Source organism: Cucurbita pepo, chromosome LG02 (assembly GCF_002806865.2).
Source record: "Cucurbita pepo subsp. pepo cultivar mu-cu-16 chromosome LG02, ASM280686v2, whole genome shotgun sequence".
Classification (NCBI taxonomy): Eukaryota; Viridiplantae; Streptophyta; class Magnoliopsida; order Cucurbitales; family Cucurbitaceae; genus Cucurbita; species Cucurbita pepo.
In genome coordinates, this window is record NC_036639.1 from 9,449,443 (window position 1) to 9,477,071 (window position 27,629).

Consider the following 27,629-nt stretch of genomic DNA (forward strand, 5'->3'; position numbering starts at 1 on the left):
TTGACCATTTTTAATTTTAATTAATTAATTTATTTATTATTATTATTATTATTTTAACTCTTTTTTGTTTTTATAATTTTTTTATTGGTTTATTTCTTTATTTATTTTTGGGCTATTACAATGCGTACACGCACTATATAGGTCGTACATTTATTCTTTCATAAACATAACTTTCATGAATACATACGTGTCATAACAGTATCTCAAAATCCTGAACTAATCAGGTTAACATAGTAATCAGGTTAACATAAGGTGTATGACATATCACATAGAAGTATTATGCTATCATACGACATGGAAGTCACAACAAGATTCATAACATAACATAAACATCTCATAGAACAACTTACAATATAACATAGCATACGTCGTAGCATCACATAACATAATACACAAACATTAAACAATTACAAGGTACAACACGTGCAAGAGCCACAGGGCATACACCGTTCATACTTCAATCAATTCATCCAATCAAGTCAACAGTAAAACCACTTACATGGTTGACCCAAGCTGAAGGTACTAACTGTTATTGGTAGTAGCCTAACTCCCATCCTCAAAATCTAATTCAACCTCAGATCTATCATCTTGATGATATCCGTTAAAACAAAATGATTGTCAAAATCAATTGCCTTAAAGTTCAACTATCAAGGATAAAAAAATATCTTGACATATCTACTGTATCCTTCTTTTTCCCAATTAAATCTATTATTTTGTATTTAAAACTCTTTAGTATAATTAAAGTAAGAACTTTATTGGAGGTTGTAATTAAAGTTAAAAGAATTGGAAATTATGATCAAATTCTTTTTAATTTATCTATATTTAGTTTCATTAATTTTTTATTATTCTAAAAAGTTATAGATTCATATTTATAATTCTGCCTAAATAATTCATTTAGATTTTAAACTTATTAACAAATTTGAATTTTCAATATAAATTTAAAGTTTCTTGGAATATAAATAATGTCTAATGACTATGATGTCTATTAAACACACCATTTATTAGATACTATAATTTCATAGTATATTTAAAAATTATTTAGGTAAATAAAAATATGTGTATAATGTCTTAAAAGATGAAACTATTCTTAAATTTACTTGTATATAATCTTCATTTTGTTAATCCAAATGGTAGTCCTATGATCTTCATTCACCTCATCTAAACATTTGTCCATATTTTTGTGAGATCTCACATCGGTTGGGAAGGAGAACGAAACACTCTTTATAAGGGTGTGGAAACCTCTCCCTAGCAGACACGTTTTAAAAATCTTGAGGGGAAAGCGCGAAAGGTAAAGCCAAAGAGAACAATATCTGCCGGTGGTGGGCCTGGGCTGTTACAAATGGTATTAAAGCCAGACACCGGGCAATGTTCTAGTGAGGAGGTTGTTCCTCGAAGAGGGGTAGACACCGAGCAATGTTCTAGTGAGGAGGTTGTTCCTCGAAGGGGGGTAGACACCGGACAATGTGCTAGTGAGGATGCTGAGTGTCACGGTCATGCCTGTCCAGGGCCTGTTGCCCATGGCTGCATGCCCATGACAAGCCAAACCCTTGTCATGTCTTTTCATTCTAGTGTTTTTCCCTTTGTAATTCTAGAGCGTATGACACCTCAAGAAAATCATGTCTAGGCCTGCCAGAACTAAAATGGCCCAGAATGTACTATAGGGGGATATGACTAGTCGTCAACTTCTCCCTACCCAAGGTTATATATGCTAAGCCGTTGTTATCTTTCTCTTGCTTGCTTATATAACGTCTCTTTCTAAAATCTCTCTTTCAAAAATCTCGCTCTCTCCTCGTTTTCTAAAACCTTCTTTTAAAACCGAGGCTAGAGGCTCGACCGTACGTCGCTTGGCCGTAGGCGACGCAAGAACAAATTGGCTTAACTCACTTGTCGCTGGAAAGTGAGTGCCGCACAATCGCTAGTCCGCTGCCTTCGAAAGTGCGATTGTGTCAAGTGGTATCAGAGCTTTGTTAGCTCCGTAACGTCATACAGACCGAAATCATGTCGACGACAAAGTCGACACCCAAAGCACAAGCCGATCGGCTTACGCTAATAGAGGAGGAAATGCTGTTCCTCAAAGAAGTCCCTGACACCCTCCGTTTCTTGGAAACACGGGTGACCGAACTGAGTGAGAAAGTCGTCCAAGTCGACGCAATGGGCAACCGCCTAGATGGGTTGCCAATCGCAGAACTGCTGTTTCGAGTGACCTCGCTCGAAGAAAGAGTTGCTCCTACGAGCAGCCCAAAACCGTCTGATAGTCCGGATAGCTCTGTCGCACACAAAGAGGGACGTGGCGAAGAGTTCGACATACTACAAAACACAATGATGAGTTTGTTCAATGGATTGGCTGATGAATTCAGATCAACAGTCGACGACCTCCAAGAAAGGATGTCCGCCATGAGCACTCGAATTGAAGTTACCATGAAAGCCGTGGAAGGTGTCACGGCTGGACAAACTAGTACAGGATCCAACAAACTAAGGTTCCCAGACCCTAGAGCCTTCAAAGGGAATCGGGACGCCAAAGAGTTGGAGAACTTCATCTTCGACGTCGAACAGTACTTCAAAGCCACAACGGCTTGTACCGACGACAAGAAGGTGACTGTAGCTGCGATGTATCTCGTAGACGACGCCAAACTGTGGTGGCGTACGAAGGTGCAAGACATCGAGGATGGATTGTGCACCATTGACTCATGGGAGGACCTCAAGAGAGAGTTGAGGGAACAATTCCTCCCCGAAAACGCAGGACACATAGCAATGGAGAAAATAGTAGCCCTGAAACACACTGGAAACATACGGGACTACGTCAGACAATTCTCAACCCTGATGCTGGATATCAGGGGTACAGCAGAGAAGGACAAGGTGTTCTTCTTTATAAATGGTCTACAACCGTGGGCCAAAACAAAGATACATGAGAACAGGGTCCAAACCCTAGCTGCCGCAATGGCCTGCGCCGAGAGACTCGTGGACTGTGGGAACGAAGCAGGATCCCAAAGAAGAGCGACACCAGCCCCAAACAATGGGGGCAAACCATACCGACCACCAGGCCATCGAAATGGAAGCCCCAACAGATCGAATGGATGGACGGATAGACCTCCTCAGAACAATCAAGCGGGGACATCTCGAGGGCCTTACCACCAAAAGAACCACCCGACGACGCCTTTGCAATGCATGCTATGTAAAGGCCCCCACAAGGTATCCTACTGTCCTCATCGGGCCTCTCTCACTGCACTCCAAGTGTCCATTCAAGAGAGCAATGAGGCAAGGGTCGAGACTTTGCTAGACAAGAAGGAAGATCACGACAACCCCCGAATGGGCGCACTCAAATTCTTGTCAGCCCTCCAACGGAAAGTCGAACCGAAGGAGATAATAGAGAAAGGGCTTATGTTCGTAGATGCCACCATAAACTCTCGACTGAGCAAGAGCACTCTGATAGACTCTGGAGCAACCCACAACTTCATTGCTGATCAAGAAGCCAGAAGATTGGGACTCACCATAGGAAAAGACCCGGGGAAAATGAAAGCTGTCAACTCCGAGGCCTTGCCTATTGTGGGAGTTTCCAAAGGAGTCCCCTTCAAAATAGGGGATTGGACTGGAGAGCTAGACCTTGTCGTGGTTCGCATGGACGACTTCGATGTGGTACTTGGGATGGAGTTCCTCCTAGAACACAAAGTCATCCCAATGCCATTGGCAAAATGCTTAGTGATCACCGACCGTAACCCCACAGTAATACCTGCAAGCATCAAGCAACCAGGTAATCTTCGGATGATCTCGGCCATACAGCTGAAAAGGGGACTCGCACGAGAGGAACCTACCTTCATGGCCATACCACTGATAGAAGAGGCAACCACCGAAGAGACTGTCCCAGAGGAAATCAAGGATGTATTAGACAGCTATACCGACATAATGCCAGAGAGTCTACCACAAACACTACCACCTCGTCGAGGCATTGACCACGAAATCGAACTCCTCCCCGGGGTTAAGCCGCCCGCAAAGAATGCATACCGGATGGCTCCACCCGAGCTAGCCGAATTGAGGAAACAACTAGACGAGTTGCTGAAGGCGGGATTCATTCGCCCGGCAAAGGCCCCTTATGGAGCCCCCGTACTATTCCAGAAGAAGAAGGATGGGACGTTGCGCCTGTGCATAGACTATAGAGCCTTAAACAAGGTGACAGTACGCAACAAATATCCTCTGCCGATAATATCTGACTTGTTCGACCAACTTCACGGGGCCAAGTACTTCACGAAATTGGACTTACGATCGGGATATTATCAAGTACGTATTGCCGAAGGGGACGAACCCAAGACGACGTGCGTAACAAGATATGGGGCCTTCGAATTCCTAGTAATGCCCTTTGGCTTGACAAACGCCCCAGCTACGTTCTGCACGTTGATGAACCAGGTTTTCTACGAATACCTGGATCAGTTCGTCATAGTATACCTCGACGACATTGTTGTTTACAGCACAACCCTCGAGGAACACAAAGTGCACTTGAAGTTAGTGTTTGACAAGCTCCGGCAGAACCAGCTGTATGTGAAGAAGGAGAAATGTGCATTCGCACAAACATGCATCCACTTCCTTGGACATGTCGTCAGATGTGGACAAATCAGTATGGATAGCGACAAGATAAAAGCTATCCAAGAATGGAAGGTTCCTACTTCCGTATCTGAGTTGAGGTCCTTCTTAGGACTAGCCAACTACTATAGGCGGTTCGTCGAAGGGTTTTCACGACGAGCCGCCCCATTGACAGAGCTGTTGAAGAAAGACCACCCTTGGTCGTGGTCGAATGATTGTCAAATGGCCTTTGAAAATCTGAAAACAACCATGACGAGGGGTCCTGTCCTCGGGTTGGTTGACGTCACAAAGCCATTTGAAGTGGAAACCGATGCTTCCGACTTTGCTCTCGGTGGGGTCCTTATTCAAGAAGGCCACCCCATCGCTTACGAAAGTCGAAAGCTCAACGATGCCGAACGAAGATACACTGTCTCCGAGAAAGAAATGCTGGCTGTAGTCCATTGCCTTCGAGTCTGGAGACAGTATCTCTTAGGATCGCAGTTCGTAGTGAAGACGGATAACAGCGCCACTTGCCACTTCTTTGATCAACCAAAATTAACAGCAAAACAAGCCCGGTGGCAGGAGTCGTTGGCTGAATTCGACTTCAAGTTCGAACACAAAGCGGGAAAGAGTAATCAAGCAGCCGACGCGCTGAGTCGGAAGGGCGAACATGCGGCCCTGTGCATGTTAGCCCATATTCATTCAAGTAAGATCGATGGATCGATGCGCGACATCATCAAGGAACATTTACACAAAGACCCATCGGCCAAAGCCGTTGTCGAACTAGCTAAGGCTGGAAAGACACGGCAGTTTTGGGTTGAGGGGGACCTCCTGATAACCAAAGGAAACAGATTGTACGTCCCAAGAACGGGAGAACTGAGGAAGAAACTCATTCAAGAATGTCACGACACCTTATGGGCCGGACACCCGGGATGGCAAAGAACATACGCCCTAATAAAGAAGGGGTACTTCTGGCCAAACATGCGAGACGACATCATGCAATACACCAAGACGTGCCTCATCTGCCAACAGGATAAGGTCGAGAAAGCCAAAGTCTCTGGACTCTTGGAACCTCTACCTGTGCCAACACGACCCTGGGAAAGTGTATCTCTGGACTTCATAACACACCTCCCAAAAGTCGGGGAATATGACGCCATCTTGGTTATTGTGGACCGGTTCTCAAAATATGCGACGTTCATCCCCACTCCCAAATTATGTTCGGCGGAACTCACAGCCCAACTGTTTTTCAAACACGTTGTAAAGTTATGGGGCATTCCGTCGAGCATCATCAGTGACAGGGATGGCAGATTTATTGGGACATTCTGGACTGAGTTATTCGCTTTCTTGGGAACAACCTTGAACATCTCCTCGAGTTATCACCCTCAAACCGATGGACAGACAGAACGGTTCAACTGCTTGCTCGAAGAATACTTACGTCACTTCGTCGACGCTCGCCAAAAGAACTGGATACAATTGTTAGATGTCGCCCAATTTTGCTTCAATTGTCAAACAAGCTCGTCTACGGGGAAGAGTCCCTTTGAAATTGTAAGTGGACGACAACCGGCCTTACCCCATATTATTGATCATCCTTATGCAGGAAAAAACCCTCAAGCTCACAACTTTACAAGAGAATGGAAGCAGACGACAGATATAGCCCGAGCATATTTAGAGAAGGCTTCCAAGCATATGAAGAAATGGGCGGACAAGAAGCGTCGCCCCCTTCATTTCCGTGCAGGAGATCAAGTCCTTATCAAGCTGAGACCAGAACAGATCAGATTTCGTAGCCGAAAGGACCAGAGATTAGTTCGTAAATACGAAGGCCCGGTTGAAGTTCTTAAAAAGATTGGGGCTACCTCCTACCGAGTTGCACTCCCCGCATGGATGAAAATTCACCCCGTCATTCATGTGAGCAACTTGAAGCCCTATCACCCTGATCCAGACGACGACCATCGAAATACAACCACAAGACCGAGCATCGATCTGAAACAAAAAGAAACAAAGGAAGTGGAAGAGATCCTAGCCGACAGGGTTAGGAAGATAGGAAGACCTGTACGGACGATTCGTGAATTCCTTGTCAAATGGAAGAATCTCCCTACAGAGGAAACAAGCTGGGAACGCGCCGAAGATCTGAACTCCGCCGCCACCCACATCGCAAGGTATGAAAGTAGTCGGTTGACGGGGACGTCAACCAATTAGGTGGGGGAGGGTGTCACGGTCATGCCTGTCCAGGGCCTGTTGCCCATGGCCGCATGCCCATGACAAGCCAAACCCTTGTCATGTCTTTTCATTCTAGTGTTTTTCCCTTTGTAATTCTAGAGCGTATGACACCTCAAGAAAATCATGTCTAGGCCTGCCAGAACTAAAATGGCCCAGAATGTACTATAGGGGGATATGACTAGTCGTCAACTTCTCCCTACCCAAGGTTATATATGCTAAGCCGTTGTTATCTTTCTCTTGCTTGCTTATATAACGTCTCTTTCTAAAAATCTCTCTTTCAAAAATCTCGCTCTCTCCTCGTTTTCTAAAACCTTCTTTTAAAACCGAGGCTAGAGGCTCGACCGTACGTCGCTTGGCCGTAGGCGACGCAAGAACAAATTGGCTTAACTCACTTGTCGCTGGAAAGTGAGTGCCGCACAATCGCTAGTCCGCTGCCTTCGAAAGTGCGATTGTGTCACTGAGCCCCAAAGGAGGGTAGACACCACGCGGTGTGCCAGTATATGTGCCAGCGAGAATGCTGAGCCCGAAAGGGAGTAGACACACTTGGTGTGCCAGTAATAGTTGAAGTAAATAATAAATAAATAAATAAATTACGTTTTTAAGACAACTCTTTCCGGCAACTTCTCTCCACTAACCTCGGTTTCTTCAATTCTATCTACTAACCTCGGTTTCTCAACTATCTCTCCTATCTCTCCTCACCTAACCCCTTTACAAATGGCAGAATGTATCACTACTTCATCATAAAACATTAACTTTATCTTAAAATACTATCGTGTACTTATGTATTCGAAAACATCTTTAAAACATAAATTTTATCTTAAAATACTGTCATGGACTTATGTGTTCGAAAACATCTTTTAAATGACACAACAAAAACTAAATAAAATAAATAACATTTAAAACTTTATCAAAAACATAAACTTCATCTTAAAACACTATCATGAACTAACATGTTCGAAAACATCTTTAAAACATAAACTTCATCTTAAAACACTATCATGGACTAACATGTTCGAAAACATCTTTAAAACATAAACTTCATCTTAAAACACTGTCATGAACTTGCGTGTTCGAAAACATCTTTAAAACATAAATTCATCTTAAAACACTATCATTGACTTACGTGTTCAAAAACATTTTTAAAACATGAACTTCATCTTAAAACACTGTCATGGACTTACGTATTCGAAAACATCTTTAAAAAATGAACTTCATCTTAAAACACTGTCATGGACTTATGTGTTCGAAAACATCTTTAAAACATAAATTCATCTTAAAACACTATCATGGACTTACGTGTTCGAAAACATCTTTAAAACATAAACTTCATCTTAAAACACTATCATGGACTTACGTGTTCGAAAACATCTTTAAAACATAAACTTCATCTGTCATGGACTTACGTATTCGAAAACATTTTTAAAACTTAAATTTCATCTTAAAACACTATCATGAACTTCTGTGTTCGAAAGCATCTTTAAAACATAAACTTTATCTTAAAACACTGTCATGGACTTACTTGTTCGAAAACATCTTTAAAACATAAACTTTATCTTAAAACACTGTCATAGATTTACATGTTCGAAAACATCTTTTAAATGACGCAACAAAAACTAAATAAAATTAATAACGTTAAAAAATTAAAATGTGGCCTCCCAACGGCCTCTCATTCATTCTTTTCCTCTTTGAAACCCCTCCATCTCCCTCTCTACCTTCTAAGGTTCAAACCTACAGACAAAGAGTTACACTAGTAATCAATTATCCTTTTGACCAGCAAAGCTACGACATCGTTCAATAGTAATCACTTGTGTGCAATTATGTTGTTCCCTAGTTTGTCAATCCTCTCCTCTATAGCGTTATCTACACTATATGATGTAATGAGTCTCGTCAAGGTGGTTGTCGGTGTCATGTTCGTCATGGGGTAACTCAACAGTCTTTTCTTCTTCTCCCTCATTTTCCTTTTGTATCATGTTATTTTTCTGTAGGATTAAGTTATAAATTTAGTTTAAATTTTGAGTCGTGTTTAAATTTATATGTAATAGATTGGTAAAAGTTTAATAATACGATGTTAAAAAGTGAAAAAACAATAATAATAATAATTTAACCATGGTAGAAACACTTTAGTTGGTCAACTGGTTAAAAGATAGGCTTCGGTATAGAGAGAACAATNTCATCTATGTTTATATGATATTAAGATGATGCTATGATGTTATGATGATGTGATTTAATATGATATTATGATGATATGACTCGATATAATATTATAATGTTATGTGATGTGACTCGATATGATATTATGATGATGTTATGATGATGTGAATTGATATGACATTATGTTGTATGATAATGATGTCATAATGTCATTATGTTATAATATTATGATGATATGAAGACATAAGATGCATAATAATGATATATCTTAATATGATGGTATTTCATATTAAAATGATTTGCATGTATGAGATGTCATGATGTATTATGACGAAGTGTATTTCAGAGACACAACCCCTAATTAAGTTAATTATGATGAATGTATCCAATGCATGCATGTTAACTAAAATAATATATAAATGATGTATAGGATTGTATCATAAGAATGATTTAAAATGAATGAAAGCTATAGAGATCTTATGTTTATTGTGTGTTCATTTACATCGGGTTCTTTTTGAATACGAATGCGTATACTATGATGATGATGATCATGCTTTGTATGATATTCAAGGGTTTGCTGACCTCCGAATGTCCAACTACAAACAATTAGTTCGACTATGATGGACTCAAGGGGGTGCGAACCGCTTGGGACTCACACTCGCACGTTTGAGTCATGTTTAGGGAAGTTCTACAGAGCCAATTTTGTCCAGATTGAAGGCATCCTCTATTTTAACAATAGGTCCGTAATCTTGAGTTGCATGTGTGTTTGCATTCCATGACCGCAATAGTAGGATCACTTACTTTGTATTTTTTTAAAATACTCAAATCGTGGACTACTAGGCACCTATGTACAGATGACAACGAAATCGTAGACCCTAAACCAATCCAACCTAAAATCCAACTCAATCTCCTAATTGAAACTTAGACCGAAGTTCAACTATTTTATAATAAATAAATTAATAATAATAATATATATATATCTATATATATAAAAGAAAAAGAAAAAAAAAAAACTGATTCATTGTTCTTCGTCTTCCCGCTGTTGTGCTCTCCACTTAAGGTTGCGAACGCCACACACCGACGCCCTGGGTTTGAATCTTTACGCATTTTCTTACACTGGAAACTACCTGCTGCCCATTTTAGGCTTTTCTTTGTGCGAACTACCAGTTTCCCCCCCTATTATGTACGCAATTTCACAAGTATATTCCAAATCCTGGTAGTTTTCATGTTTGCATTTCCATTTTGTTTAGTACTTTCGGTTGTCTCTGTGTTTCTGGCTGCTGCAGTTTGGTGAATTTTGAGTTTATTGGAGAATTAATCTATGAAACCAATGATTGATCTCATCTTATTCTTACATTTTGTTGTCGTCAGGGTTTATAACTCCCACCAGCATGAAACGTTTGTACTGCCTCCTGCTTCAGTGGTCTTTAACTGAACCGTTGGGTTTGTCTAGAAATGAAGCCGCATTGGTTAAGTTGAACAAAGAAATTGGTCAGTCTGGAAGCTGTAAAAGTTTCCGGGATTTATGTGATCTGGCAGATTTTTTGTTCAAAGAACTTGATCGGAGATTTAAGCGAGTTTTCTATGACTTGATAACTATTTCTTTCAGCATTTCTCCTGAACATGCTCGTAAAGATAATGATTTGTGGAACTCCATTAAAGAGTTTATGTTGCTTTTGAGAAGTTGTTTGGTTATCTTGACTCTGGTTGCTTTCGAACAAAATGTTGTACTGGAAAAGGTCGGTGTTCTTCTTTCAGTACTCAGGAAATTGCTGTATTTGATTACAAGTGGAAAGGAGGAGAAAGAGTCTATCAGCTTGGAGAAGTATTTTTTACATGAATGCAGAATCACTGAACCTGATTGTACTACCTTTGTCTCTGAGGATTTTGTTGCTTCCTTGTGTATTTTAGAACCTTCTGATCCATGCCATCCATTCATATGTGCAGTCCTTGAGGTTCTTCCAGATTTTCCTTCTCTTTTTGGGACTCGATATCATTTCTCTGCTTTTTATTGCATTTTCACCTTTTCCCACTTGCATGAGGTATTATCTATCGATTACCATGATTCAAATGATTTAAAATTTTTATATCTTGACCAATTAGATGAGAATATTGTAGGCATATTATAAGGAACTCGCTTGCACAATTGCGTGCACTGGACATAGTCACATGAAGGACAGCACTGTTATGTTTATCATTTGGTTCACATTTCTAATATATCAAGAATAGAATTACCACTTATGCTCTCTGATCTCTGATGTTGTCTGTCTTTGCCGACCATTCAGCTTGAGAATCTTTGTACGTTCACATTATATCGTTTGGATTCCTCGTGGAGTGAGTTACAGCTAGCACTCAATTCTCATGAATATCTTGCATAAAATGTTCACCTTGTTGCAATACGCTTTTTCTGTTTGGTATACTACACTGCCTTTGTTTATTTATGTATGTATTATTACTACTACTCGTGTGCTTGTGTTCTTTTGTCGCCTCAGTTTTTGCATTTAGGGGTTTGTTAATAAATGATAGCAACTTAATTTGGAGTAATGATTCATAGGTATTTGTGGATGAGCTTCTAATGCATGAATCATTGAGAGAATACTTTATGCTGGTGGATTCTACATCTTCTACTACTAAAATGGTATTTATGCACAACTTAGTACATGGTGGAATTGGGACAGTGCTGGAGGTGATTTCTGCTCATTTCATCCTGTCAGTTTCTGATGAGCAGGCATTTCATAATTTCCTCAATAGACTATATTGGGCACAGTATGAGGATTTAAGAGTTCCTGAATTAAGCCTGACCACGGCCTTATCATTACTTCTAAATCCTGTCATTCTCTCTGCACCAAAATTGTTCCAGGCTCATTTTATTTCACTGGTTTCTGAAGTCGTTGGCATCGGTGTTTTCGTGAAATCCCCAAACCCAGATCATAGGCTTATGGATCGGTACCTTGTAGCATTTGAAAGGGCAATCATGATGTATAATAGACATATGTCTAATTCATATCTGAAAGATGCCCCGTTGAATTCCAATGGCTGTTTTTCCAACTCAAGTGTGCCTTGGAGTAGTGGTCAGCAACCTTTTGAATCTTATATTCAACAGGTTCGGAGAGAAAAGGTTGACAATCTTATTTCCAAGTATGAAAACACTTGTTTATTTTTCAGGGAAAAATCAGAGCTCCTAGCCTTAGCGAGTTCATATGTGGAGGAGAACCAACATATTTTTGATGAACAACATAAAGATGATTTTTTATCAATCCTACATTGTATAGTTCTGGGGGCTTCTCAGGTTGATGTTGACACTAAAATTTACAAGACTCGGAACGCAAGCCACTATGATATTTTTCTTCTTGCTTCTATATTGAAGTTGATGAGTTCATCATTGTTGCCTGCTGTTTGGTGTCTAAGGCACCATGGAAACTCTGGTGGCCTTAAAACCTTACGAGATGTTTCATCACGTACAGAGTATGGTTTTATCTCGAGTATCATTAGCTGTTTTGAGGAATTTGATGTTTCCTTACCAAATCAGAATCTCATATCTAAAGTGATGAAATCTCATCCAGAGAGGCATAAGAATTCCAAGTGGATGTTCCTCCATTTTACCGGGCTACTGGCATTAAGCTTTTCTAGAGGGTTCGACTTCTTAGTAAAAGACTGTGTACTTGCAATTATGACAACATTGAATTTGTTTGTTTTTGAAGAGGGAGATTTAGATGCATTATCATTATTAGGTGGCTCTGAGAACGCTAAAGAGGTACACTTTATTTTGTTTTTCATGACTTTGGTTTGCTGTGCTTTTTAATTTTTCTTCTCTTTCACTACTACTTTGAATTACCTCTTTTAACTATTGACATATCTTACAGGGTTTGATAGACCTAAAATCTAGTGAAACAGTTGCAGTGGAGTTTCAAAAGATTCAGACATTTCAAATGAGGTACGAGAGCCTCTTTTTGAAATATCTTTGGAACTATTCCATACGGACAAAACGAAACTGTCTCATCTTCTGGATTATGCGTTTATCTGTTTGCCTTTAAATGCATAGTCTATGCAGCTCTCTTTTTTATACCTGTTCTTGTCTGCCCATCTCTTAGATTGCTATTTTTCGTAGTTGGTTTTTCTTCTTTAGAGAGTTTGTACGGCCTAAAGAATATTTCAAGCTTTTCTCTTCTTGGTATTGCTCAAGCACGACAATGAGAAAAATGTTTGTAAACCCAAATTCTTCAGCTGATTAGATTAAATTGTTCTCTTCTGTATCATTAGCTTTGTTGATTCTTTGAGTTGTAGTATTTATCATTAGCTCTTCTTTATGCAGCACCGTTTGCTGCATGTGTAGTTCAGTTGGGGAATTGGTCATTTTTATGACATTACTAAGACATTAAGATCTGGCTGGAATGGAGTGCTTTGACCACATTTTACCATTAGGAGACTTTTTGAACGGATAAATTTATTTAACCTTCATCTTGCAGAACGGATTCTCTCAAAAGCTGCCATCGAAGAATGCATGATGATTTGGGACAATCCATGGAAACTGCTCCCATCCATAATACTTGTGGAAAGGAGTGTGATATTGGCATAGAGGAAGCGGAAGAAACTTGCAGCGGGGAGATATTTCTCAAGTGTTTGCTAGCAGACCCCAAAGGCTCTTCATCTTATGATGATATAACAGACTTTGTGGAGTGCAAACGTGGGAAAAATTATATGCAGTGGATGAAGAATAGACAAAGATATCGAAAATGGAAATCACAGAAATTGGCCGTATTGAGATGGAAGAAAAAGAAAAGGATTTGGAAATGTATGAAAACAAAAAATAGCTGATTCTCTGTACATAGCTTTCTGGGTATAGTTTGCTTGACAAAAACTCAATTTGCCAAACTGCACGATGTTCCATAATCAGTAAAAAGGTGCTTCCATCTCTGAGCGTTGGGGGCAACTTTAATTAATCCTGGAATTTGGGCCTCAGACCAGGGTCTTTGATAAAGAATTCATCTGGCTGTAGATTGTGCTTGAGGGAGGTGGAAGATATTGCACTTGTTTCTCCATTGCTCTTTGATCTTCCTCGGAGGATAAGGGATTGGCTCTTTGAAGGTATGGTATTATTATTAATGCTTGGAATTTTCTGGCGATGCAGTTTCTTGGTTTTGATTATTTTATGATCTCTCTTACAGAATAGAGTTCTTGGTGGGCGTCTCTACATTCTAAATTCTTCTGTGTAACTCTACAGTCTTCTGATGATTGTCGGCCATTGGAAAGGGCTTTGTCAAATAGTTTTCTTCTTCTTCTGGGGTTTACTCTTGATCCATATGCTGTCCTTATGTTCTCTTCATTTGTATATTTCTCATTATTTTATTGATTTTCCTTCTAAACTTGTCAACTTGTATAAATTTTTGCTCAATTTTTACCTTAAATTTTTGTTTTCGTTGAAATCTTACCTTAAACTAAAAAGAATGTTAGCAATTTTCACCTTCTTTAACAGTTTTCTTTTAAAGATTCATTACATAAAGTGTTTATGAACAAACGGTAGACAATTTAAAGGAAAAACGACACTTGAAAGCTTTTTTTTTTCTTTTTTCTTTTTTTTTTGGGTTAAAATTTGTGAATTTTGGCAAAATTGTTTGATTGTTAATTTTTACACTAATCGAACTTAATGGACCCCTTAACTCACTGATTGAGTGCGAGTACAACTTTAGGCCGCTAAAGTGTCTAGTAGATAGGCTGTATTTGACCAAGAGTGAAGCTCACATACAAGTTCAAGATTTATAATAAGTATAAATAGAACAAATAGGTAAATGATAATTAGAACACCCTGAAACTTGCATCGATACCTAAGAACCCAAAGTTCTGTTGGGTACTAGAAAACTTACACTTGTGGAAGGACATTTGTCACTGGTAGCAGTGTCTCGAGTAGAGAACTCGAGCCAATATTAGGATTGGTGATCGAAGCTTATGAAATAAGTGAATGGTTGGACTAAGAACCTGATCTAGACCATAACATCTAGATGGACTATTAATTAGAAAACTTAAATATACCGAATAGATAACTAATATAACTTGTTAATAACAAGTTAGATACTCACCGAGTAAATAAACTGTTGTTGATCAATGTTATTTTGATTTTATTTTTAGATAAATGAGATGTAGCATGACCAAGACAGTGGTGTGGACGAGTTATAAATCCTACCTAGATCCAAGTCACTTTTGTTTTGTTTTGAAACTGGTTTCAAAAGTGTTTAGTTTTATGTCATGCAGTTCCAATTTACAAGGCACATTCCCTTTTTGGCGTTCTTCATGTAAGCAACAAGATGGGACCTCAAACCATTTATTCCTACACTGGAACTTTTCCCTCTCTATATGGGACATAATTTTCATACACCAGTTAAATTTGTTTCTTAAGTAAGTATTAGTTAGAACATTGAAGAGAGCTTTGATTTTTATGCTCAAGTTACTATCGAGCTTTTAAGCTGATTTAGGCATGGGGGTGATTTTGCAGATCTCTGTAATGAAGCCACAATCCATTAGAAGCAAAAGCCATGCCCTCTGCTGTTCAGACAGTCTGTCTCTGGGACCCTTTACTTCAACAAGTTTAGCTTCACCACTGTATTCACTGTTAAAGCGCCATAGCAACAAATCTGGCATTCCACTCGACCAACTTCGATAATCTTGCGCAAGATGCCGACAGAGTGAAGCCATACAAGGGCCACCAATGCATGTCACAGCTGCCCGAAGCTCGGCTAGTGAGTGTCGGTCCCAGTTAACTCCGCTACAGGCTGTTCCCTTGTGTGATTCCCACGACGTAATGAGGATCTCTTCGCCCATGCCATCTTGAATTTTCAGTAGTTGGGACTCTATACTATTCTGTCTCAATAAATAAAAGCTATCTGTTCCAAAATCCAGGGGAGCAGTCTGCAAATGACAGATTTCTAATGTTAAAGATCCTCTAAACTGAAAAGACAAATCTTAAAACTTATAAAACCTTATAAGTTAACAACAGTAACAGTAAAATACGCGTCCTCATACATACGAACATAACGATGAATACTTTTTTTTTTTTTTTTTTCCTGTGNGCTTTTTTCATTTTCTTTCTTTTTTTTTTTTTTTTTTCCATGTGTGATGTCTCCATTTTCATAACCAGACCATTTATCCTACATAGTTTCAGCATGGCACGTTATAATCACATTGAAAGTACATGCGATTCTGACACGAGCTTAATTGACTTCCATGAGAGCACATGAACGTACGGCCCACTAAATAAATATAACTGACCAGCTCACACTACGGTGTGCATTGCAAACTATGTACCCCAAGAGAAAATATAGATCAGAGAATGAAAAATTGGCTTTCTTTACTAAAACATACCTGAAATTTTGTACGAAAAACATTTGGGACATCGGAAAATATGACATCCCACATGAGAAGCCCAAAAATGGTTAACCAAATGCCACTTTCTGAATGAACACCTAGCCATCCACCTCCCTCCCCATTATAATACTCGAGTGCAAGCTGCTCAACTGAACATTGATCCCCACTTTCTCCATAAAACCTGCTCTTCATACCTGTTTCACGGTTCAATGGTCGCCCTTGAACGTGTACCTACTTGTTTGCAATGTAAGGCTACAATTATTCACTAACATTTACCAATACCAATAACTTTGATATAAGCATCCAACATGCATGTCAAACCTCAGAATAACAGCAGCCATGTATAATTAGATACCTCGGTGATTTTCCTCTTTATAGACTCAGCAAAACTAGGGGTTTTCCACCGACGTGGTGGTTTTCCTAAGCGAAGGATGCGCCTTTGCAATGCCATTCTTGAACCAGCTCGAACCCATGGATCTAACAATCCATTTTCAGCTACTGACAGACTCTCGTTGGGATAGCCCAAATGCTCCAAATCAATTGACAACCTCAAGGTCCAATATCCTCTTCTTCCATCAGGAGTGTTACAACTTAGCAATCGCTTAAGTAGTATTACTGCATCATTGTACCTACTCAGAAATACAAGTTCCTTTTTAGTCTTGATGAAGAAGTTACATGCATGCTTTAATTTAACAGAGTAATTTCCAACGAACATATTTTTCTCAAAATTATGCAAGAAAAATATGCTTAGACTAGTTTTTGACAATCATTCAAAAAACCCTTTTCTACATGCTTTTATCAAATTGGCAATTAAAAAAAGGTTACTGGACACCACAAATTACTTCGAAAATACAAAACATTTAATTTACTAAATAGAATAGCCTCCTGACCATCAAACTACAAGAAGTGAAGCTAATTCTAAATGCTTGTCAACTCGAAAAGAAAAAAAAAACTGACTGCTCTTATTACTGATCAGTTTTCAGTTAGGAGCAAAAAGTGGAAAATCCAGGGATAAAAGCTGGGGTCGCAAGGATGGGTAAGGCAGTCAAATAAAATAGAATGCAGTGCCAATTACGGTTTAGTTTGCTCAGGGTTGGAGAGAAAGGGAAGAATTCTACTTTCCACTAATAAGTGTAATAAGAAATAGTATTAAAAAATACAAGTAGGAAAAAAAAAACCATACAAACATATTGATTTTATATAAATACAAATGTTCAAGTAGAATAAAGAAGAAAAGGTAAGAGATACAATATGATTATTTCTAAATCTTGAAAGCCCAAAATTTTGCTGAATGTCCAAGGTAAGGGGATCTCAAATTCTTGCAAAACAAAGGAAGGACAGATAAGGATCTTTTGTTAAGTGCAGATTTACTCATATTATAATTACATTTTGGGGTCATGTCAAAATGCAAAATTTCGGATTTTTGAAGCAAGGATGTATCAAGTCTTCTCTATTTCCTTTTTCTCCTCTGAGGTGTGTTAACGATCACAGTCCATTAGCATTCATTCTATCCTTTCTCACTGCATTTAGGAAACCTAATCAATTCATGTCATGAATGGTGATATTTCATTCAGCCCTTTCTGCATTTTTCTTTCTTTTTTTTTTTTTTTTTTTTTTTTTTTTTTTTTTTTTTTTTTTTTTTTTTTTTTTTTTTTTTTTNACGTTAAATATCAAGCACAACAAAGACCAAGATGGTTGGCCAAAGCATGAATATATGTGTTTTATGCATACATTCATGCATATGCATGTCTGTGCATGTATTTATGGAATGGGGTTGGAGCAGAAAATTAATATCTATATTTACCTATTCTCACGCTCAAGAAAGGAAACTCCAAGAGACAATACTTTTGAATAGATCCATGATGCTGTAAAGAATGAAAAGAATGGAACTGATTCAGAGGTAGTACACTGATTTGGCTTCACACGCGAGTTAGCAACTGATACACATCTTAAAACCATTTTGTTGTCCTTCTCGTCAAGAGCTTCATCAATTAGTTGTGCAACTTCAATGGCCTATAACATGTAAATATTACACAAAGAAAAATATCACAAAGATAAACAAAAATCAGCATAAGAACAAATTAGACCTCTTCATAAGCAAGCAAATCATTTCGATCCAAGAAAATCTGGTCTGAAATTATGCAGCTGTAAGTTGGATACTTGACTATTCCCATATCAACAAGCAGAAAGGCTGACAAATCCTGCTCTCCATTGAGGAAGAAAAGCCTCTGCACAAGCAACAACATTGACATTCTGCGTTAACGAACAGGTCAGAATAAAATCTGATGAAAGTTATGTCAAAGATGAAAAATTGAAAACAGCTACCTCAGCACGCCAGATAAGCAATTCAGCTTTAGAGGATATCCTAACGCAGATGCCAATTGAGCCCAAAATTAGATCTGGAAGTGGTAGACTACAGAAATGATGGGAAAGAAAATTTCAGATCCTAATAATACAGCATAGTTGATGCCTTTGATACACACACACACACACATACAAAAGGCATGTACCACAGTCCATCTTTGTAGGGGGGCAAAAGAGAGGCAACAAGATCATCCTTTCTCATGCTGCTACTGCAATTCTGAGGCCTCAACAGAAGTATGGGAGAAACATCAGACAAACATGCAAAAGTACAAAATTCTAGAAAGTGAATTGATGGTAGGCCTGAGCATGCCTGAATTCAACAGTTACCCATTTCAGACTTAAGTGATCCAACTTGCTATTTGTTCAATCACCTTCAATGGTTTGATTTGAAACTTCTTACTGGTGGAAATAAATTTCATTTTATTATCTTCTTGGTTTACCGGGGAACTCGAAGTTGACTCCGTTACTGTTTTTAGAGTTTTTGGGCTTTGGATGAAGACAGGCTTCTTATTGGAGTAGTATAAGAATGTTTGAGTTTGCTGCTTCGGAATTCAAGCTTCTTCTTGTAAATACTCATGACCATTCTCTAACCTTTATAGAGTCCTTCAAAATTTTCAGGCTTCTTCTTGAAGGGTTTGGAGGACTTGAGCTTTTAGGAGAGATTTTTCAATTCTTTTTAAGTAATCGTGGTGTTGGCTGGGAGGAACTTGTAGTATTGAGCGGTTGAGTGTTTTTCGTCGAAAAGGTTCGATTTTTAGTGTGGAAATAGTTCTAAGAGGAGCATGTTTTCAAGTCATTCTTCAATGGTTTTTCTCTTTGTCGGGGTGCTTTGTTGTTATTTGAAGGGAGATTTTATTATTCTTTTTTTGCAACTTTTCAATGACCAATCAAAGTTCTTGTTTCCTTTTTTTCTTGGAAAAAATAAGGATCTGATAACTCAAATTTTATAGATGATCACTTCGATGAGGTGGATTGTTGGATCACTGGAAAGCCAACTTTAACATAAATTTATACGCACATTTAATTCATAATATAAAGAAAAACATATATTCATATGATGGAAAAAGCAATTGATAATATACAAAGTAACAATATTGTTGCTGTAATGAAGTCTGAAGATCTTACACCTTTGGTTTTAGTTTCCCCTTGTGGACATGTTCAAATGGCCTACGTAGACAGCTAAACAACATTTTGAATTTACGGTGCCATTCAACTCTTCAAATGATTTGGATGTATCCACAAACGAGTTATAGAAAAAGGAACACTAATAGTAGCAAACCTTCTTAAGCATGCACATAAGAACTTACGGTGCCATTCGACTCTTCAAATGACTAGGATGTATGTACCCACTAATGAGTTATAGAGAAAAGGACACTAATCATAGCAAACCTTCTTAAGCATGGACATGACTTCACGGAGCTCAGAGACAGTGAGAAGATTCAAAATCTGGATCATGTCAGTGTTATCAGCATCATTTGTATCAAAGCAACATAGATACCCTGCTTCTGAAGGTGGTGGGGGAAGGCGACAGATCCAAAACTCAACTTCAAGACTTACAAGAATGATTGTGTATATCGGTGAAAAAATTTACCTGAGAGCTCTTTGACTGCCTGTTTAGAATCCAATACTTCTTTATATGATGTAGAAGACATCCGAAACCATGGTCCTATAAAACAAAATAACAACATGAAGACAAACTGAATAGATAAGTAAAAGTTAAGATGGAAACACAAGTATGATGGTGTATTGAAGGCCCTTGCACAGAGAAAACCATGCCAATAGAACAAGAAAACAATAGCTTATCCATATCTTTTTTGTGAAGTAACAGTCAATAACCAAAAGAAAAAGAGAGCAGCAATCCTGTTTTATAATTGTATCTGTGCCATTATGCTACTGATGGAATGTTGTTCCCGAAAGCTCAGAAGAACGAAAATCCTTATCTATGAAGAAGACTAATTTAATCCTAGCTACTCCCTGACATGTTAACTTTATCATGCCTGAATCACAAGGTTAACAACTTAACAGTTAGAGTTGCAACATCCGCACACTTCCATAAATATGACGGAGAAAACATTTGACCATACTACATTTGATTGTAAAAAAAACTTGTAGGGTAATTAAATTTTAGGTTGATGGCCACCATAGTTTGAAGCTATTTCCTCTAAACCCTTTTATTATTTTCATCGACTATAATGGCCACAAGACCAACCCATAGTCGCTCTATTTACCTGTAAAAATTCTTGTTATGCATCATAGCCTTCTCAAAATTTAGCCAGTATGGTCCTCTTTGTGTACTACACTGAATCACACGCAAATTGCAAATGATGGTATAATACAAAGAAAACTAGAAGGAAGCCAAACCTTTACGCATATAAAGCCGGATAAAGAGCCTCTGACTATCATCTGATAGTGAATTGAATACATCTGCCCAAGGCGGAATCCATAAAAGACTCGAAAAACTTGCAAGAAACTGGATAACTGATGATAAATAACTTCGAAAAGATACCTAGAAAATGATTTTCTTCATCAGACAACAAATGGGAGTAACCCTGTAAAACTTCTTGTATCAAAAGAGAAAAGTTCTTCTGATATTTCAATGCATTAGGTGTGAAATTCTTCATTGAATCAATTGCTTGCTGAATGCTTGTCCATAAATTTTTGAACTCAACATCACAATTTTTCTCATCAAGTAAATTGATGTTGTCACACATGACCTCTATGGGAACAACGTCAACAGAACTTCTGGGAGCAGTTGTCACAAATCCCTGAAAGAATCAAGGTCAAAACTCATTTTCCCCTCTTCCCGGCAGAAGCTTATGATGCAAGTCTTTTTAGGTAAGAAATCAAAATTTCATTGAGAGAAATGAAAGAATATAAAGACATACGAAAAAAGACAAACCCTAACGTAAATGGAAATTTGACAAAATCAAGATCATAATTACATAAAGGCTTAGTTTAGTGATAGACAAACACAAAGAGGCATTAAACATCACCACTTCCCAAACCTCCATTTAGGGAGAGGGAAAAGTGAGTCAAAATATATAATTGTTGGCATCTTGATAGCCAAAAGACGTCCTACCAAGCTAGCCAGAGGGGTATAATTAATTGTTTTGTCATTGGAATGATAAAGTTCTCAGTTACTTTTTGAAAAAGCAGAATGACTTTTATGACAAAACTAGCTTCCACTCAGATAAATAAGAATCTAGGAAAATGTCACAGAAAAACAAAGGCCAAACCCACATAGGGAACAAAGAAACACAGAAAATTATAGTAGTAATATTTCTGTTAATGAGTTGTTTTATTTAACTTTGCAATTAATGTCAACACCTCTAAGGCAAGGGAACAGGGCAAACATCATATTCCTAATAGAATTTAATTCTCAAAGTTACCAACAAAGGCTGGTATTAATTGCATTCTCCCTCATTACCAGATCGTGAAAGAAAAAAGTATTGGTTTAAGAATAATGAGGTAACTTATTTAATACTTCCTACTTGTATTTGAACAAAGAAATGTTCAATGTATTCGCTACCTGTTTTCTCCTTTATTTGAATATTTTGTCCTCCGCATATTAGAGTATTATACTGGAAACTGATTTGAAAACATATGCCACAAATTTGCATGCATGAGAATTGTCAAGTGTCAAGTAGGCCAAGAAGTACCTTAAAGCTTAGGCAATACTTCCCAATTAGGGGAGACAAAAACTTAGCTAACTCACGTGGGAGAAATCCAAGCGTCTTGCAACATCCAGAATCTTCAGAAATAACCTATATCAAAAGGACAGCAATTATTTTAATGAATAAAGAAAACGTAGAAGGTGTGTTGTTAATAACCAGAGTTCCTAGTAGCTGTTAGGAGTAAAAATCTTCTTTGTTTTCTGGTGCTTTAAGTTTTTCTTTCGGATTAATGCACATGGTACAGCTTTACAGATGACTTCCTCTTGACAGTAGGAGTTGCATGATTATTGTGTCTTTCCTTATCCAAGTGTGTTTTAGTATTTCTAGTTTTAAGGTTTCATTACAAGTGTTGAACAGGTTCAATGGTTCTCCTAGACCTGTTAACAGTCCGTTTATTTGCTTTAATTATTACGGATAAGTCTATATTCAAGTAGTCAATCTTCTACATTCTTTTTCAACCAAAGCAGTTGGAATTGTAGGAAGCAGAGTATGCTAGTATTGCAGGCCCTCCAGCTGTAGCAATGAGAATCCTCCATTTAAAGAATGACTCATAAGCTGAGAAGCGACCTTCTTGTAGTTGGCCTAACCTGAGAAGTTTTCGTGAACAGAGCCGGGCTTCATGTACATTAAGCCTGCTAAAATTTGCATGCTAATTGGGGGACTGGGTGGCCAGTGAAGTACATGGAGCCAGAAATCAGCCAAGGGTATATCTGTAAGACTCCTATGGAAATTCTCTCTATCAAGAAATATACTTATACTTAGACTTTAGTTGGACTTGGTCATTCTCCAGCCTAAGAGGGTTTAGAAGACAGTATCCTTGTTTTTTATCAGAGGACTATTGACAGGGCATAAGTAATCAAGAAGCATGAAATGTCCCGAGCTCCTAATCCTTGCAAATGTGAAAATATTAACGAGGATAGGAGGAAGAAATATTGACCTAGCATAATGATGGACCTAATAGCTACCACGAAATTAGTCTGCATTGAAACAACTCAAATTAAAAACAAAGGTTATTTGAGATATTTGATAGCCATACTACTTTACATGGGCTTCATAGCACGTAGTCACTCAGAGCTACACCCTGTACAAACCCTCCGGTAGGTAGAAGAAACTGCAACACTGATACACTTGTTAACTGCCAAATAGTTCCAACTGCCATCAGAAAACGACTTGTCCATATCGCTTGCTCACATCATGACACATTACATACTACAAGAAGCTTAGGCCCCAGATCCATGACAGCGAAGAGTTAATCTCATCCACCCTATATTACATTTTCCAAAATTTAAGTGCATAAAAAGTAAGGAAGAATAATTTGACTTGTGGGATAAACACTTCCTTGGTACGACTCTGAACTTAGCAAGCTGTCAGTCAATCATATGTCATCTTGACATGTTCTCATACCCACGGTTTGTTCATGATAATGTCATAATCTATATTTGTTGAGGTTACAGTTGCAATACCTTATGTTCGAACAGGGGAAGATTATCCAATATAATGACCAAAAGTTCACTATGACAACGGTTACATTCTCACAGTTAGAATGGATGATATCTACATACCAAAGGTGGGGGATATTGAAACTCAGTAATTTCCCAAATCTGGAGTTTCAGTTTCGTTTTTTGTTTTTTTGTTTTTTTTTTTTTTTTTTTTTTTTTTTTTTTTTTTTTTTTNTGTTCCGGATGTAAATTTCCAAATTTTCCTGCCAAGAGTTCTCAATGTTCGGTAGTTCATTGTTTCCTTGTCCAAGTGTGTTATAGTACGAGAACATTTTGGTTATATTAGGATGCATTTACAGTAGTCAATGCCATTATAAGCTTGCATGTAAAGAAAGGAAAAAAAATTAAAGGATTAAGCAAGAACAAAGGACTTAGTCAAGTCANCTATATTTAAGTAGCCAATCTCCAGAAATTTTCAATTAAGCAAGTAAATGAGGTTATATATTTGCAGCATCAATGTAAGAAGGGAAATGGCAGAAGAAATGAACCTTGATGGCATTGGGATCCTTTACATTGGTGGGATCTCTTTCAAGAGAGATGCTTGCCCCAAGATTTAACTCATTTTCATCACTGAACTTACGACCAACAATAAAAGTTTCAAGAATCATCCCAGATAAATCATCCTTGGTGGTAGTAACCATCCCAGATGTAGCTCCTTTATTCATGGGAGAATAAATTTCTGTAGCACCATTAGTTCTTTCACTATTATTTAAGGTATCCAGTAAACAGTCCCTTTGTGGCTGCATTGCACATTCTTCTAACGAACCGCATTTAATTTTGTCATTTTCATTATAGGACGCATCTTTAGGCAATCTATGGACAATGTCCACAGGACCATCATCGGGACTCACAGAAGACTCATTTTTCTCAAATTTCAGCACATGAGAATGATGTTGAACTTTTGGTCGGGAATAGAAGTTTAATTGAAGAAGAGAGCTCTGTGTCAATTTCCGCTTCGTTCCCCTAGATAAGCATGCATCTGGAAACCAAAGACTCTAGTCAGTATAACAAGCAAAAGATAAATAATTAAACAAACATAGCAGTAGTAGCAGTTAATTGTTGTTTAGATGTCTTAAGCTTCAATCGCTCATGTAGAATGTAACGAAGGTTCCAGAAACAGTTGGTACAAGGTTTCAAGTCTCAATAATGCCTCTGGTTCATAATTGATAATATCTTGGACCACTCATGGTAGGAATCACGTACCTCCACAATGGTATGATATTGTCCACTTTGAGGATAAACTCTCATGGCTTTACTGTTGGTTTCCACAAAAGGCCTCATACCAATGGAGATGATTCCTTACTTATAAACTCATGATCAACCCCTTAATTAGCCGATGTGGGACTCCTCTCCCAATAGTCCTCAACAATTCTCCCCTCGAACAAAGTACACCATAGAACCTCCTCTGAGGCCTACGGAGCCCTCGAACAGCCTCCTCATGATCGAGGCTCGACTCCTTCTCTAGAGCCCTCAAACAAAGTGCACCTTTTGTTCGACATTTGAGTCACTTTTGACTACACCTTCGAGGCTCATAACTTTTTTGTTCAACATTTGAGGATTCTATTGAGTTAGCTAAGTTAAGAGCATGGCTTTGATACCATATTAGGAATCTCAAACCTTCACAATGGTAGGATATTGTCCACTTTGAGCATAAGCTCTCATGGCTTTGCTTTTAGTTCCCACAAAAGGCTTCAACCAATGGAGATGTATTTCTTACTTATAAACCCATGATCAATCCCTTAATTAGCCGACGTGGGACTCCTCTCTCAATAATCCTCAACACTCATTTCCCTTCGTATAGCGGTCCCATTTAACTATAAGGTTTAAAAACTAAATTATCAGATACTCATAAAAACTCACGAATAAAAGGTGCAAACTTTACTTGCAGCACCAACAAGATACTTAAGATTGAATTTTATATAACTGCAACAGTGGTTTTGCTCAAATATTGAAAACTACCTTCTTTATTAGAAATAAATGTTTGAAAACTATAATCTGATCGTTATGACAAAAGTTAGTTTCTTTCAGCTTGCTGATTCGCAGAAATTTGAAAGTTTCAACGCAGTACTGCCTCATGTAGTATTTAATGACACACGTACCCCAGAAAAGAATAGAACCTAACAGAAAGCTATACTTCATTAGATGTATCGAGCACATCAGAACGATAAATTTTCATAGAGAGGGTAAATTCAACGTGCAGACATTCTATATACATAATATATAGAATTTTTCAATTCTCTACTTGAAAGAAGAAAGCGTTGAATTCTAAATTTTATAATCTTTCAATTCTACAGAATATTTAAATTCTGAAAACTTAGGAATTCTATATATATAATCATTCAATTCTATAAAACTTTTTTAAATCTAAGATGAGCTGAGAGGCGCAATTGCCTCCTTCCTTCCTTATTCGCTCAGCCATGGGTTTACAAGGGTTAGATTACATCATTGAATAATGAAAAATGTTACTGGAAAAGAGTTAAGATAAGAAGAATACCCAGATGGGAGTTGATAATGGAGTCTTCCCCATTTACTCTGCTGCTGCAAACTGGGCAAGTAACATATTTCCCAGAGCTACTGGTTTCCGTGTCCCCATCTTTATGAGCATCCGGAGTTCTCACAACAGGAAGGGGCTTGCAATCTTCATCAGAGCAGAGATTTAAAGTGTTCTATAAAATTCAAAAAAAAAAAAAACAAAGTATAAGACAAGACTGAAGAAAGAATTCAAAATGCGATCAGAAGAACAAGGGAGCAATAAATTCCTACCTCGACTGGAGAGGAGAGGAGAGAAAGACGATTAGGAAGGAAGCGTCTCCGTTTCCCTACCAATCGGACCAAGCTTTCTCTTCCTCTTAACATAATTGATTATGGTGAGAATAGGATTAACCCTGCTTCTACAGTGCGTTAAATGTTCGTCCCAAATTGCGAATCTCCGAAGAGATGTCCCCTCCTGCAATGATCGAGTTCATATCACACTCAAGAACCCATAAGAAGTAGGAGGGAGCGGGAAATGGTGTAAAATTCGCGCGACCACTGGGATGAACACCCTGTAGGAATTTTTAATATTATTACTCTTAATTTTTGTAAATTTTTATTAAAATATATATAGATTATTTAGTGAATTTTAAAAATTTTAAAAATTATTTAGTGAAATTGTTGCTACAATCTTTCAAAATGTTAATAAATTTAAAGAATGCAAGTTTGGCATGGATTAAGTTTGATATATGAATTATGTATATTAAACCACTAAAAAAAAATTCCTCCTTTCATCCCCTCTTAGAATTCGATGACCGTGAGCTCAAGAGTTCAATTGGATTAGACTTGCTGTGTGATTACAAAAATATTGCAAATTATTGTATATCTAATTTGTCATGATTGTGGCATGATCTTTGTAAGTTGTTTTATTAAGATTTAACTACAATTTTCTTTTCACGAGCTAATCTTAAAACCAAATATTCCAACATCAAAAGTTTCAATATGGGATGACGTATGACTCGATAATATTTGTAACAGTTAGATTATTTGATTTTTCTAACTCTTCTTGTCGCTTACATTCCAACGGTTAGTATAGACGGTCACGTATTCACTTGTTCATTGTTTCGTATTTATAAGTTTCATACCGTTTCTTTCTTCTTCTTTTTTTTTTTTTTTTTTTTTTTTTTTTTTTTTTTTTTTTTTTTTTTTTTTTTTTTTTTTNCTGTACCATGGAATTCATAAACTAAAATAATTAATGATGGTCTAAATAGAGTTTAAGTTTCCATCAACATTTCCATATCTCAATGAATTCATCGTTAATGGTGAATTAATACTTCTTTTATAC

General features: G+C 37.8%; 2 protein-coding genes across 2 annotated transcripts; one reads left to right on the plus strand and one right to left on the minus strand.

Annotated features, from left to right (window-relative positions):
- The first annotated feature begins 9,948 nt into the window (after positions 1–9,948).
- On the plus strand, positions 9,949–14,334 carry LOC111789268. Its single transcript, XM_023669986.1, has 6 exons — positions 9,949–10,118; positions 10,291–10,874; positions 11,474–12,673; positions 12,783–12,853; positions 13,386–14,004; positions 14,085–14,334. The coding sequence occupies exons 2-5, from the start codon at positions 10,311–10,313 to the stop codon at positions 13,732–13,734; spliced, it is 2,184 nt and encodes a 727-aa protein (XP_023525754.1). The 5' UTR covers positions 9,949–10,118; positions 10,291–10,310; the 3' UTR covers positions 13,735–14,004; positions 14,085–14,334.
- Positions 14,335–15,205: 871 nt separating this feature from the next.
- LOC111788577 (fanconi-associated nuclease 1 homolog) lies at positions 15,206–26,860 on the minus strand. The gene is made up of 15 exons (XM_023668954.1): positions 26,576–26,860; positions 26,307–26,478; positions 24,301–24,791; positions 22,299–22,403; positions 21,146–21,404; positions 21,001–21,063; positions 20,231–20,305; positions 20,029–20,144; positions 18,786–18,856; positions 18,601–18,688; positions 18,363–18,503; positions 18,080–18,288; positions 16,631–16,904; positions 16,273–16,506; positions 15,206–15,819 (listed from the first exon to the last, which is right to left on the minus strand). The coding sequence occupies exons 1-15, from the start codon at positions 26,666–26,668 to the stop codon at positions 15,373–15,375; spliced, it is 2,838 nt and encodes a 945-aa protein (XP_023524722.1). The 5' UTR covers positions 26,669–26,860; the 3' UTR covers positions 15,206–15,372.
- Between the last annotated feature and the right edge of the window lie 769 nt (positions 26,861–27,629).

Excerpts from the sequence above, each read along its gene's own strand:
- LOC111789268 (XM_023669986.1), top strand. The coding sequence starts at position 10,311 with ATGAAACGTTTGTACTGCCTCCTGCTTCAGTGGTCTTTAACTGAACCG. Across the intron at positions 12,674-12,782 it reads GCTCTGAGAACGCTAAAGAG|GGTTTGATAGACCTAAAATC; the intron begins GTACACTTTATT and ends CATATCTTACAG. Across the intron at positions 12,854-13,385 it reads ATTCAGACATTTCAAATGAG|AACGGATTCTCTCAAAAGCT; the intron begins GTACGAGAGCCT and ends TTCATCTTGCAG.
- LOC111788577 (XM_023668954.1), bottom strand. The coding sequence starts at position 26,668 with ATGTTAAGAGGAAGAGAAAGCTTGGTCCGATTGGTAGGGAAACGGAGA. Across the intron at positions 18,857-20,028 it reads TCATGTCCATGCTTAAGAAG|AATTGCAGTAGCAGCATGAG; the intron begins GTTTGCTATGAT and ends TTGAGGCCTCAG. Across the intron at positions 16,507-16,630 it reads TAAAGAGGAAAATCACCGAG|GTACACGTTCAAGGGCGACC; the intron begins GTATCTAATTAT and ends GCAAACAAGTAG.